General features: G+C 50.0%; 1 protein-coding gene across 27 annotated transcripts in view; it reads left to right on the top strand.

Annotated features, from left to right (window-relative positions):
• The window catches only part of LOC128081397 (protocadherin gamma-A4-like), a 179,201-nt gene that overhangs the window by 134,119 nt on the left and 32,834 nt on the right, over nt 1-12,248 (top strand). The window contains exon 1 of one of the 27 annotated variants that reach the window (XM_052684579.1): nt 6,774-10,340. The exons of the other annotated variants lie outside the window; for them this stretch is intronic. Within the exon in view, the coding sequence (XP_052540539.1) occupies nt 8,991-10,340 (1,350 nt within the window). The 5' untranslated portion in view covers nt 6,774-8,990. Of the gene's footprint in view, nt 1-6,773; nt 10,341-12,248 lie in introns of those variants that run through there. 27 annotated transcript variants of the gene reach the window in all.

Below are 12,248 nucleotides of genomic sequence, written 5' to 3'. Positions count from 1 at the left end.
AGTGCAGGAATGTGGCTGCTGTCCGTGGTGCTGGAAATGCGAGAGAGTTTGGAGTGCAGTGCGTGAGAGCTTGGCGGAGAGTTTGCAAAGTTGTTGGGGTAAGGAAGCTCTGTCTGGCCTCCTGAAAGCAAACCTTCTTGTCTGGATTTCCTTTCCCATCTGGTGCCAATGCCTGCAACTGTTTCTGCTGCGATCCTGGTTTCTTTGTCGTCAGAGGCAGCGTTGTTTCCGCCATGTGGAGTATCAGGCAAACAGCGCGTATGTAGAGCAGGCCTGAGAAGGGCAGGAGATGGAATGCAGCTGTAGGCACTGACTTCTGTGATGCTGAAGCCAAAGAAGAGCAGGAGAGTGTTGTGGGAGCAGATGTTCCCTGCAGACACTGACCTAGGGCCATAGCTGACTTAGTGCTGCCATATTACACCTGCGTGTGCGCCTGCATTCATGTCTCTGATGGCTTTGGTTTCCTTCACACCCAGTGCCATATGTCTTGATGTCTTGTTAACAATTCACAAAAGATGAAAACAAGGACGCTGCCGCCCACTGTGGCACTGAGGCTGATGCCCTCACTCAGTGAGTGCTGCGACTGTGGCGGCTCCCAACTCCCTTCCTCCCCGCTCGCCTCTCGCCGTGTCTTTGACTCTCCCTGTTACCACATTTCTCCTTTCCTCCCTTCTGTCCTCATCTGCTCAGAAGTTTGGTGTTAACGCCTCTAATTTTCAGCGTTCTTTCACTTTCCACTGTGCGCCTTCAGAGACAGTGCGATACTTGAAGCCGTGTGGAGCTGTTCTTATTGCCACGTGAGATGTGTTTGCACTTTCACTGTCACCATACAGTTTGTTCTGTATCCTTGCACGCTGACGCCTGCAGCATGGAGTGCTGTGCTCCAGTTAACGAATGAAAATCCATGACAGTGCTGTGTGAAGAACACATACGCATGTATTTCTCTGAATGCACCTCATCTCTCAGCACTTCTCTCCTTCCTTCTCTTTTCTTTTCCCTCTCTGCTCTTTCTCCCTGTGGAGTTTTCTGTTCTCCGGACTCAGAGCTCTGTCTTGCAGCAGATTCTGTGTGATGCCCTTTGCTGAGGGGACGCAGACCCAGGCTCTGTTGTCAGCACTGATGCTGGGGTGGAATTTGAGAGTTGTGAGTGTGCTTTCGGCTGCATTTTGCTCTACCGAGGCTTTCTGTCTTTCATTCTTTCTATTACACATCTTTTCACCTGCCACATAAAACCCGTTCTTCTGTTAACATGAGAGGTTCTGAATAATACTTTTAATGGTTTTCAGGGTCTGCTGTTTTCCTGATAGGCTGTGTGCTTATTGAGTCGTGTGAGATTGTCCTTGTAGGGAAAATGTTGCTCGAATAGACTTTCTCAATTATCTTTGTCCCAAAGGAAACAGAGGAGAGCCTTCAGCGCTCTTTATTTGGTGAGAAGAAGAGTGTAGTGGGGCATACCTCTGTGGTGCTCTGTAAGCACCAGACTTTGGTTCCTTTTTATCCTAACTTCCCAATCACTCTTCCCTTCCTCCTTTCCTTATTGGCTGAAATACTCAGAGGATTAGAGGAACTTCCCAGTTCCTCTGGTACACGTTCCCCATTGTATGTGTCCTATGAAGCCTGTGCTTTAAGTACAAAGTCGATAAGTTTATGTTGCTTATAGACCTTTGTAACTAAAACCTTACTTGCTGAGAGCGTACATGCTGAGTGGAAATGAATTGGCACGCATTTGCACAATGACTTTTGAGCAAGGGCATCTCGTTCACGAGCCTCTGCATGAATGATTTTATTTGCATGGCATCTTCAGGATTCTTTCATCTCAGTCCTGAAACAGCATCTTGATGACTCTGTGTAAAACTGAAGATGCCCCTGCTGTTATGTTTCTACACCATGATGTGTTGAACAAGACGTCTTTCTGTCCATCCATCCTCAGCTTTATATGCACATCTTAGATAAATGAGCTGGTCAGTTGGTCCTTTCTCAACATCCACAATGATTCCCAGTTTTTCTCTTTGGCCTATCAAGGTGGGAGTTGGCTCTGCCTTTGCTAGCAGCCATATGCTATAGTAGCAACAGCCATGTTGCCGAATCCAGACATTTTTTTTTCTGCATAGTCTTCATAGAGATGGAAGATCTGGAGGTTCTTATGTTCACACCGGTCTCATTTTACAATTATAGAAGCTAAGTGTTATTGAGTTTATCACAGTTGTTGTGTTGTCTTCACCTTTTGAATTTGTCCGAATTATTCTGTGCATTCTTTACCATCTACAGCTCGTTCCTTCTCCTTGACAGCTCTGTCCACAGCACCAAATGATGGAGTTACTCTTTGGGTGGGAATACAGGATCAATAGGGTTGTCATTTAAAGAGCTGGTTAGTTGAGATGCTTTTTGCAAGTCACACCTTTGGTTATTGAGTTACCAATGTGCGAAAGCGTGAAATTTGAGCAAGGGGATGCTCTACTTTTGGCACTGATACAGCATGCTTTCCTTTACCATCTGAGATTCCATTTTACTAGCAGCGTTACCACTGGCGTTGTCCGATCTCTTTTCTCATTTTCTAACACTTGGATATATGAAATAATGACCTCGTGTCGTGATGACAGGGTGGGTATTATGGAGCTCAATCTACTTTTATTTCACACGTGCAGATTGTAGATATCTTATTTCTTTCTTTTTCTGTGGTTTTGTTTCTTCATTTCATTAGGCTTTATGTTGTTTCAGTATGTGTCTTGAAGGACTGATACTGGGGCCTCCATGTGGCTGATATCTTTCCAAGTCTGGGTGCTATCAGGGCTTTGACTCTCACAATGCCTTTCCACTCCCCACTTTTCTTCCTGAATTCACACAGAATTTTGCTCCTAATTCACACATAGTGAGTCAAAGACTCGTTGTTTCAGATGGGTTGCAACTGCAGAACGTGTTGAAATGTTTTTACTGTGAGCAGGGAAGCGTTTGCGCTTTGGCTGCCACTTTACAGCTTGTTCCATGTCCTTGTCCACCCCAATCTACAGCAGCAAATGAACCGCCTCACTCGTCGGATGGGACTGTGGGGATACTGCTTGTTACCTTTGAAAGTTCATTTGTTGAAGCAATTTTCATGAGTCTGGTTTTGATACAGTGAAAGTTGATCCAAACTTTATTTTCCTGTTGGAGGTAGCAGTTGAATTTTATTATCAGCATTGCTGTTGCTCTTCTACATTCATTGTTTCCTAAGCGTTGGATGGATGAAAGATCTCTATAAAGACTCCGATGAAAGACTCTGTAAAGTGGAGATACAGGAGTTTGCTTTACTTCTATTTACATGTATAGACCATAAGAGTCTGGTTCTTTCTGATATCCTCTAAAGATGGGAAGATCTCTTAAGACTGCAGGATTGCCTCTTAATGATTCCGTGTATAACGTAGCTGCTTCTCCTTTATTCTGTTCAGAAGGTTTCTGCTGATGCATCATGATGTGTTAAGCAAGGAAATGTCTTTCTATCCTTCTGTGCTTTGATTTTTGTGCAAGAGTTCAAGAAATAGGCTGGGCAGCTGGTCCTTATGTGATGCCTGCCTGTTGTGAAGGTGAAATGCAATCGTCTTCAGTCATAACAGCTGTGTCTGTGAATGGCTTTGGTGTGATGTGTGGGAAAGGCTTGTGGAGGAAAAAGAGGATGTGGCTTTACTGATCCCTAGTCTTTTACCTTTGACCTATGAAAGTGGAGTTGGGGGTCTTTGCTGTGTCTTTGCTAACTGAAGTATTCTGTGGCAACAGCTGTTTTACAGGTTCTTCCCCTCAATTTCTTGTCGCATAACATCTGGACAGATCTAAAAAGGATGTTTCTTCAGTAATAATAATGTCCACCACTGCTGTAGGTTTTGGCTTGTTCATTTCCAAGGTCTGAAAGTGGACCTCAATGTGGCTGAAAACCTCTTAAAGATTGTAATATCACTTATGGATGTGGAAAAGAGGGAGCCATTTCCACACGTGCCTTGAATCTTTACAGCTGTCAAGCAACACTTTGCTACCCTTATCTTCCAGTGAAATGTCACTGAATGAAGTGCTCTTGCTGGTGGCTGACATAGAGCCAAATGCTGCATAGCTCTGATGGTGAAAGCAAAGGCTGTGCATCCTGATTGGAGAGTGAAATGGTGATGTAGAGCCTGGGAAATGGCTGGGTCAGCCTGATTTTGTCAGGGCAGTGGTTTAATTTCACACCTGGTGCCAGCGTCTGTGCCACTGATGCAGTGGCACTGGTGTCCTGTTGTTGGAGACAACCTGAGTCCTCTGAGAATGGAGCTTTTGCACAAAGCCCTGTACGTGGAAAGATGCTTCCTAGGTAGAATGGTTTGTAATTCCTGTGTGAAACCTCACTTATCCATCCTTGCAATCTTGTGATGTAGTTTCTTCGTATTCATCTGTACATACACAGGCATTTATTTCATGCAAAGGTGTCCCATTAACAGCCGCTGCTTTTACATTTGGAAGTGAAGCATGGTTGGAAGTCACTTGACTCGATCTCATTCAGCTGGCGACAGAATTTTGTATATGGGGAAAAAAGAAAGGTCAAGGTCAAAGGAAATGACTCTCAGGTTCTCAGAAGCATTTAATTCAGAGAGAGGCCCTTGGTAAGGAGCTTAACTTACAGTTCCTTTAGTTCTGTGTGCCTTACACTTTGCACTGCTGGCAGGGTTGGATGTGTTGCCAATAGCACATGTGCTTGATGTGTAGTATGAGACTTAACAGAACTTTAATGACCCCATGTTTATATTTTGCCTTCGTTGTTCTCAGTGTCTAAACTGGGCCTCAGTGTAGCAGAGAAGACTGTGATGTATGTTCTTAACTGTAGGACTGATGGAGCTGTTTCCATTGCTGTTCTTCACTTTCTTTTCTTATTTCACTATAGAGATGGAAGAGTTTCCTTTACTTTGGTTTTATCTCCATAGACCATAGGTGTCCCAGCTCCTTTTGACTTTTTTTTTGTTTTTATGATGTGCATCTAGTCTCATAACCTGAAAATGGTTCGTTAGGCTTCATTTTGTTGTTGCCATTTACGTTTTCGAGAAATGATGCTGGGGCCTCTATTGATGCTCAAATACAGGAAGTTCTCTTGTCATTTTAGGCCTGGGTGAGCAGTGTGCATACCTACCTGACTGTTTACAGCTGTGAATACTTCTGTGTGCTGATGTTTCTGAGGAAACAGCACTGAATGAAGTGCTCTTGCTGTGACGAATGGCCAAAAAACTGGACAGTGACTGAATGCTCAACAAGGAGGGCTGGAGGCTGGTGTTGAACTTGGAGAACAGGTTGGATGATGTGGTTTGGGCTGGGCGATGGTTTGATTTCATACTTCAGTGTTGACCTACCAGGGGTGGAGCTGGACGTATCTCCGCTAACAAACACATGTGTTTGTTATAGCAGCAGCCATGTTACAGGTTTACCAGTTTTGTTTATTTCTTGGAGTCCTTGGACATACACATGGTTGACAGGCTGAAGAGTTATAAGGCATTTGAAAGGGTTTGTTGTGGTTAATTTTTAGTCACAGCTAGGTGTTAACCTTCAATTTATCATAGATGTTAGATCAGATTTTCCTTTTTGTCTTGTCCAAACTTCCTCGGCGACCTTTTGGTATGGTCCATGTTTTGAGTTCTTGGAGGTTCCTCCTGTGCTTTGGCTGTCTACTAGCAATCTTTATTACCCTTGCATGCACCTAGTGATGTAATCTGCAAATGAAACTGATTCCTTCACGTGTGTTGGATTAAGGATGTTTGTTGTTTATTGTCACTGTCTGAAGATGGTCCTCAGTGTGGCTGATAACCCTTCAGAGCTTAGAAGATCTGTTGCAACTGGAGGTCTTGAGGAAGACTTCTACAGGAAGATATGCCTTGAATGGTTACAGCTGTCAAAACAGACTTTGATATACTTGATAGACTTTGATATACTTCGATATACTCTGATATACTTGAGTTTCCTAAAAAGTCATTAGATGTTCATGCTGAGTGATGACATGCGACCAAGAACTGTGGCCACAAGTTGTCCACTGTGTCAATTCTGTGAATGCAGAGAAATGAGGGTGTGCATCTGGCTTTGAATCTGAAAAATATGTGGGTCTACAGGAGGATTGTTGGAATAATGGTTTAATTTGATCTGAACAAAGGCCTGTCCTGTTCAGACTGTTATCTTCATTTCTCTGACCTGAAGGAAATGCTAGTAAGTTATTGGTGTTAAAATCTGCATGTAGAATGATGTTACCAATGGCTAGGATGCCTTAAAATTCCATCATGGAATCTCATTCATTTAGCTGTATCTCCATGTAACATGGTGATGTTGAGCTTCCCTCTTTAAGTTTCCAGGTCTTTTTCTTCCCAGGTAGGTTTTGCTTTATATTCCCATTTCTGGACAGCGCTTTTGCATTTTGAACTGCTTGTGTCATTTTGCTACAAATCCTTACTTCACGAGGCCTCGAGAACCTGAAGACAGAATTTGATGTTAAGAAAATGAAGCAGAAATTCAAACTGAATACCTCATGTTTTCTCATAAAATTCATCTTGAGAAAGCATCCCATATGAACTCCTTTACATTCTCAGAGATGAGCAGGACACATACTGAAGAAATTGATGAGAGCCAATGAATTTTGTTAAAATGACCTTGCTTGCAGCTGGAGACCTCAGTAACTTCCAGGTGTTGAGTTTCAAGTGTCTGAATTAAAACCGTGTTCGTGGGTCAGAGATGCAAGGGTTGCTTCCTTCATTTAACTGTCATTGTTTTGGATGAATATAAGGCAGTATTTGAAACGAACAGGAAGATGTTTGTGCTGGTGCCTGCTTTGGGAAGCTCTTCTTCTAGGCACTTGGGTGAACTGCTCTGCACACAGTGTGTTCCTGAGCCAGTTGACCCAGTTTCAAGATCCGAGTGGAGGAAGAGGGTGGAAGAGTGAGATTACTTGTTGGTAAATGTGGAAATCCATGATACTTGTGTCATGTGTGCGCCGTCTGACCTTGGTGGTGACTCACCATTGAGCTCTTCCAAATCTACTTACCTGTACCACGAGTAGGTTTGAAAAACTGTATGTTTGAAGACTAAATCTGGTGGTTGTAGATCCTATAGGCCCTTTCTCAGGCCTTGAAAGCGACGCAAGTGTTAGGAATCAGGTCAAGGGATTTCCTATTTCACTCAGATGTCTTGATTGAAAATTAGAGGTGGCAAACATTACAAGATTTTGGGGATTCCTTTGCACATCTCTCCCATTTTCCTCAGTCTCCACATCCTCAGGGAGCAGTCAGGAATGGCATCCAAAAAGCCAGAGGTTTGCAGTAGGGCTGTGTCCTCATCAGAATAGTCCAGTAATGGGTTAGATCTTTGGAGAGGGGGTCTAAACCCCAGAGCTATGAAGCAGCATGGTATAATTTGTTTGCATGACTGTGTTGGAGAGAAACAGGAGATTCAGGAGTGAAAAAGCTGCAGAGTATTGCCTGTTTCCTCTAGGCAGTGTTACAGACTGAGTGGCAAAGCATGGTGAGATACTCTTAGAATAGAGAGTTCATCATCTGCACTTCCACTGCCACCTTACAGCTCATTCCATCTCCTTGTCTCCTCCTCCATGTAGTAGCATGAGATCTGTTGATCGTAAGGGCTGAAAATTGATGCTGGTGGTGGATGAGGTCTGCAGTAGCACTCATTATGGGTTAGAAAGTTTTCTTTACAATTTTGTTCTCATTACCAGGCAGTGAGCTGATCTTATGGCCTTATGGCCTCTGAATGCAGTGCTTGCTGGCAGGATAAATCCACCTACACGCTGACCTTGGTGCAGCTTCAATCTGCTGGGGTTCTTTGTGTGTGTGTCTCTCCAAAGGGAGCAGGTTGTAGCTATTTCTTCTTGAAAATGGTCCTGTTTGTGAGAAAGTGACAGCGTCATTGCGACTGTTCTGTGAAAGGAGGATTGCTGTGCAGTTTCCTGGTGGGAGCCACAGTGGAATAAGCTTGAAGGAGAAACCGAGTCCTGCATATCAGACCTTTGCATCTTGTAAGGGAATGGTGAGAGCTGCTTCCTTGTAAGACACGGGTCAGGAAATGAAGTATTGCTAGCACCTGTGAATGAGCCCCTGGTCACTGATGGAGTCATCTTTCAGAGCAGTCAGAGCACAAGCAAAATCCACTGTGTTTGTAGTTTCCAAACTCACTGTCTCAAGCTTGTGCTAATTCATATGGCCATATGAAATCCACAGTCATGAACCAAGGTTTGTTGGTTTTCTGAGTCTTCCATTCCGTGATTTCATCTGAGAGATGATGCTGTTGCAGAAATAGGTACCAAGGAAGATAACGTTGCCTTCATGGGAGTTTTATGCTTTCTATTTTCAGACCATCCCATTCCTGGCATGTGAATTATGTGTCACAGTTCCGGTGTCACTGATAAGCACTGTTCTCTAGAGTTGCTCTGCTTCAAAGCCTTTCTGAGCCCCCATCTTGTGCCTTTTTTGTCATCTTCTTACCCATGAGCCGTCAGCTGTGCTTGGAAAGCTGTGTTGCATATGCCTCAGGCATCATCATAGGTAACACAATTGCTTCTCTTTACGATTCTCAAAACAGCATGCTGGTAATGGAACTGCCCCAGGGATAGCAGGCATGTGGGTATATTTTCACTGTTCCTGCATCAATTTGCTTACCTTTCTCAAGAGAAGCAGTTTTGAAGAGCAGATGGAGCAGGGCTGTGTTCAGCCTGTTACAGCAGGGAGCTGTGATGGTCCCCCTGACTTGTAGAAGTGGAAGCATGCACTGATACTGCTGTCTTAGTGAGTGAAGTTTGCTCTGTTCTCCCAGAATTTCAGTCATTCTGAGATACGACAGGAAAGAGGAGCTCCTCAAAGACAGTGGTGTTCAAGGTGGATCGGGTGCTTGCTTCCTACAGCAGCTTTTCTTCGGAGGTACTTTGTTACCATTGCTGGTTAGAGTCATAGAAACAGAATGAAAGAGCTGGGAGAAGACAATCCGCAAGCACTCGCAGAAGCTCCGGGAAGATGTCGGCTAATTGCTGTGCAGTGTATCTGTTCTTACCTGTGCTCACCTGTGCTCTGATGCGCAGCCGTTTGTCCAGTAACGCGTTTCCCCGCCGGGCGCTCCGCTTCCACGGCAGGGCCGAGTTGTCCGCTTCGCCTCTCCCGGTGCCCGGGAGGAGCAGCGCTGCCGCCTGGCGGGCAGCTGCCGTCAGAGCGGGGAGCGGAGCTTCGGACGGCTGCGGTGGCACCGCGGGGCCTCCGGGTGCCGCTGTTGGCCGCCGCTGCCGCCGCTTCCCGTCCCCGCTGGCTGCTCGCTCGCACGGCTCATCTCACAGCGGACAGAAGAGACTCGGCGACCGAGCCGGAGCCCGCATCGCTGCGTTCCGACCTCTTTCGGAGCTCGGGACGGACGGAACTCAGCTGGAAGCGCTGCGGGAGGAGGAAGGAGAGCGGCGAGCGCTGCTTCCAATGGCGGGCGGGCGGCGAAGGAGACTCTGGAGAGCGGGAGAGGGGCTGCTGCCCGCTTTGCTGCTGTGCTGCTGCTGCTGTCGGGCGGCGCCGGAGCGGCTCCGCTACGCTATTCCCGAGGAGCTGAGCAGAGGCTCGCTGGTGGGGCCGCTGGCGCGGGACCTGGGGCTGAGCCCGGCCGAGCTGCCGGCGCGTCAGCTGCGGCTCAGCTCGGAAAAGCGCTACTTCGCCGTGAACGGGGAGAACGGGAACCTGTACGTGAGCGAGAGGCTGGACCGGGAGGAGCTGTGCGGCGAGTCGGCGTCCTGTGCCGTCAGCTTCGAGGCGGTGGTGCAGAACCCGCTCAACGTCTTCCATGTCGAAGTGGCCATCCACGATGTTAACGACAACGCTCCGCGCTTCATGCGAGACAGCATTCAGCTGGAGATCAACGAGTTCACTCCTCCCGGTGCCCGCTTTGCCGTAGGGGTCGCCGAAGATCCGGACGTGGGCTCGAACTCGCTTCAGGGCTATGAGTTGGAGGACAACGAGTATTTTGCGCTGGAGGTGAAGCAGAGCGAGGAAGGCAGCAAGTTCGCGGAGCTGGTGCTGCGCCGGGCGCTCGACCGGGAGCGCGAGCAAAGCCTGCGCCTGGTGCTGACGGCACTGGACGGCGGTGATCCTCCCCGGAGCGGCACCGCCCAGCTCCTCATCAACGTCACCGACGCCAACGACAACGCGCCTGTGTTCGCGCAGGAGCAGTACCGGGTGAGCCTGCGCGAGGACGCACCGCCGGGCTCCGTGGTGCTGCACGTCTCAGCTTCAGACGGCGATGAGGGCACCAACGCCCGCATCACGTACGGCTTTGGGGAAATGCCATTCAAAGTGCTGCAGAAGTTCGCGGTGAACGCCGAGAACGGGACGGTAACGCTGCGGGAGGAGCTGGATTTCGAGGACACGCGAGGCTACACGGTGCTGGTGGAGGCGCGGGACGGGGGCGGGCTGGTGGCTCACTGCAAAGTGCAGCTGGAGGTGCTGGACGTGAACGACAACGCGCCCGAGGTGACGCTGACGTCGGTGTCGAGCCCGGTGCCCGAGGACGCACCGCCCGGTACCGTCGTGGCGCTGCTGAAAGTGCGGGACCGGGACTCCGGCGAGAACGGGCGGGTGCGGTGCGAGCTGTCTGGAGAGGCGCCACTGCAGATCGTGGCATCGTCCGGCGGCTCCTACAAAGTGGTGACGACGGGCGCGCTGGACCGGGAGCGGGCGTCCGAGCACCGGGTGACGGTGATCGCCACGGATGGGGGCAGCCCGGCGCTGTCGAGCCGCGCGGATCTGGCGCTGGAGGTGTCGGACGTGAACGACAACGCGCCGGTGTTCGAGGAGGCCGCCTACAGCGCCTACGTGCCCGAGAACAACGCGGCCGGAGAGCCGGTGCTGCGCGTGAGCGCGCGGGACGCGGACGCGGGCGCCAACGGGCGCGTGAGCTACGCGCTGGCGGGCGGCGGCGCGGACGCGGCGTTCGTGTCGGTGCGGGCGGAGACGGGCGAGCTGTACGCGCAGCGCTCCTTCGACTACGAGCGGTGCCGCGAGTTCGCCGTGGAGGTGCGGGCGCGGGACGGCGGGACGCCGGCGCGCAGCGCGACGGCGACGGTGCGCGTCTTCGTGCTGGACCGCAACGACAACGCGCCGCGGGTGCTGTGGCCGGCGGCGGGCGGGGCGGAGGGCGGCGGCGCGGGCGCGGCGCCGTTCGAGGTGGTGCCGCGCTCGGCCGAGGCCGGCTACCTGGTGGCCAAGGTGGTGGCGGTGGACGCGGACGCGGGGCGCAACGCGTGGCTGTCGTACGAGCTGCTGCGGGCGCCGGAGCCGGCGCTGTTCTGCGTGGAGGCGCGCAGCGGCGAGGTGCGCACGGCGCGGGCCGTGTCGGAGCGGGACGCGGCCAAGCAGCGGCTGGTGGCCGTGGTGAAGGACCACGGGCAGCCGGCGCTGTCGGCCACGGCCACGCTGCACGTGGTGCTGGCCGAGAGCGTGCGGGACGCGCTGCCGGAGCTGGGCGAGCAGAACGCTGAGTCCGAGTTGGCTTCTGATCTGAACCTCATTCTCGTGGTAGCTCTCGCTTTGGTGTCCTCGCTATTCGTTTTCACTGTCATTTTGGTCGTGTTCTTTAAATGCCGACGCGCCAGGAGCCCCCCCATCTTTCTGACTTCTGATAAGGAGCTCTACTCCAGCCTGGGCCCCAAAGCACCCTTCAACTACTGCAGCAGCACGCTGCCCCTGCCCTATGCCTACGAGGTGTGCCTGGCCTCCGAGTCGGGCCAGAAGGACTTCACGTTTCTCAAACCCGGGGCAGCAGCCCTCTCTGACCTTCTTTTGGCGGGGGAAGCCGGTGCAGGTGGTCACTCCGAAAAGGACCCTCCCGACCCTGACAGCTCGTCACAGGTGAGCTGCTCCCTCATGTCCCTCTCTGCGGGTTTCTGCTGTTTCTCTCCTTCCTCACTCGAGCTGTCTTACTCTGTATGTGAGTTTCAGCGAGTTGGGTACTGGGGTGGGGTCCTGAGGAGGAGCGATGGCACAAAGGTCCTGGGGTCCAATTGGGATTCCCAATGGGTGAACTATCTTCTCCAGTGCCACATTTTGCTGTTCCTTTTCTTTCCAAGTGGTGCTTTCAGGAGCTCTGAGGATGTCTCTGTCAATAGCCTGGTGTTCTGTCATGGTGAAGTTGATGTAATGTCTGTAGATCAGACAAAATGTGGGAGATGGAAATGTTGCATCTTCAGTGCCCTTCTTGAGTAGGGACATATCCCGGCTGTACTCAGCTGATTACTGCTGGGA

The sequence above is a fragment of the Tympanuchus pallidicinctus genome, unplaced genomic scaffold (assembly GCF_026119805.1).
Source record: "Tympanuchus pallidicinctus isolate F22 unplaced genomic scaffold, pur_lepc_1.0 scaffold21, whole genome shotgun sequence".
Taxonomy (NCBI): domain Eukaryota; kingdom Metazoa; phylum Chordata; class Aves; order Galliformes; family Phasianidae; genus Tympanuchus; species Tympanuchus pallidicinctus.
This window is presented reverse-complemented; position numbering and strand designations above follow the sequence as displayed.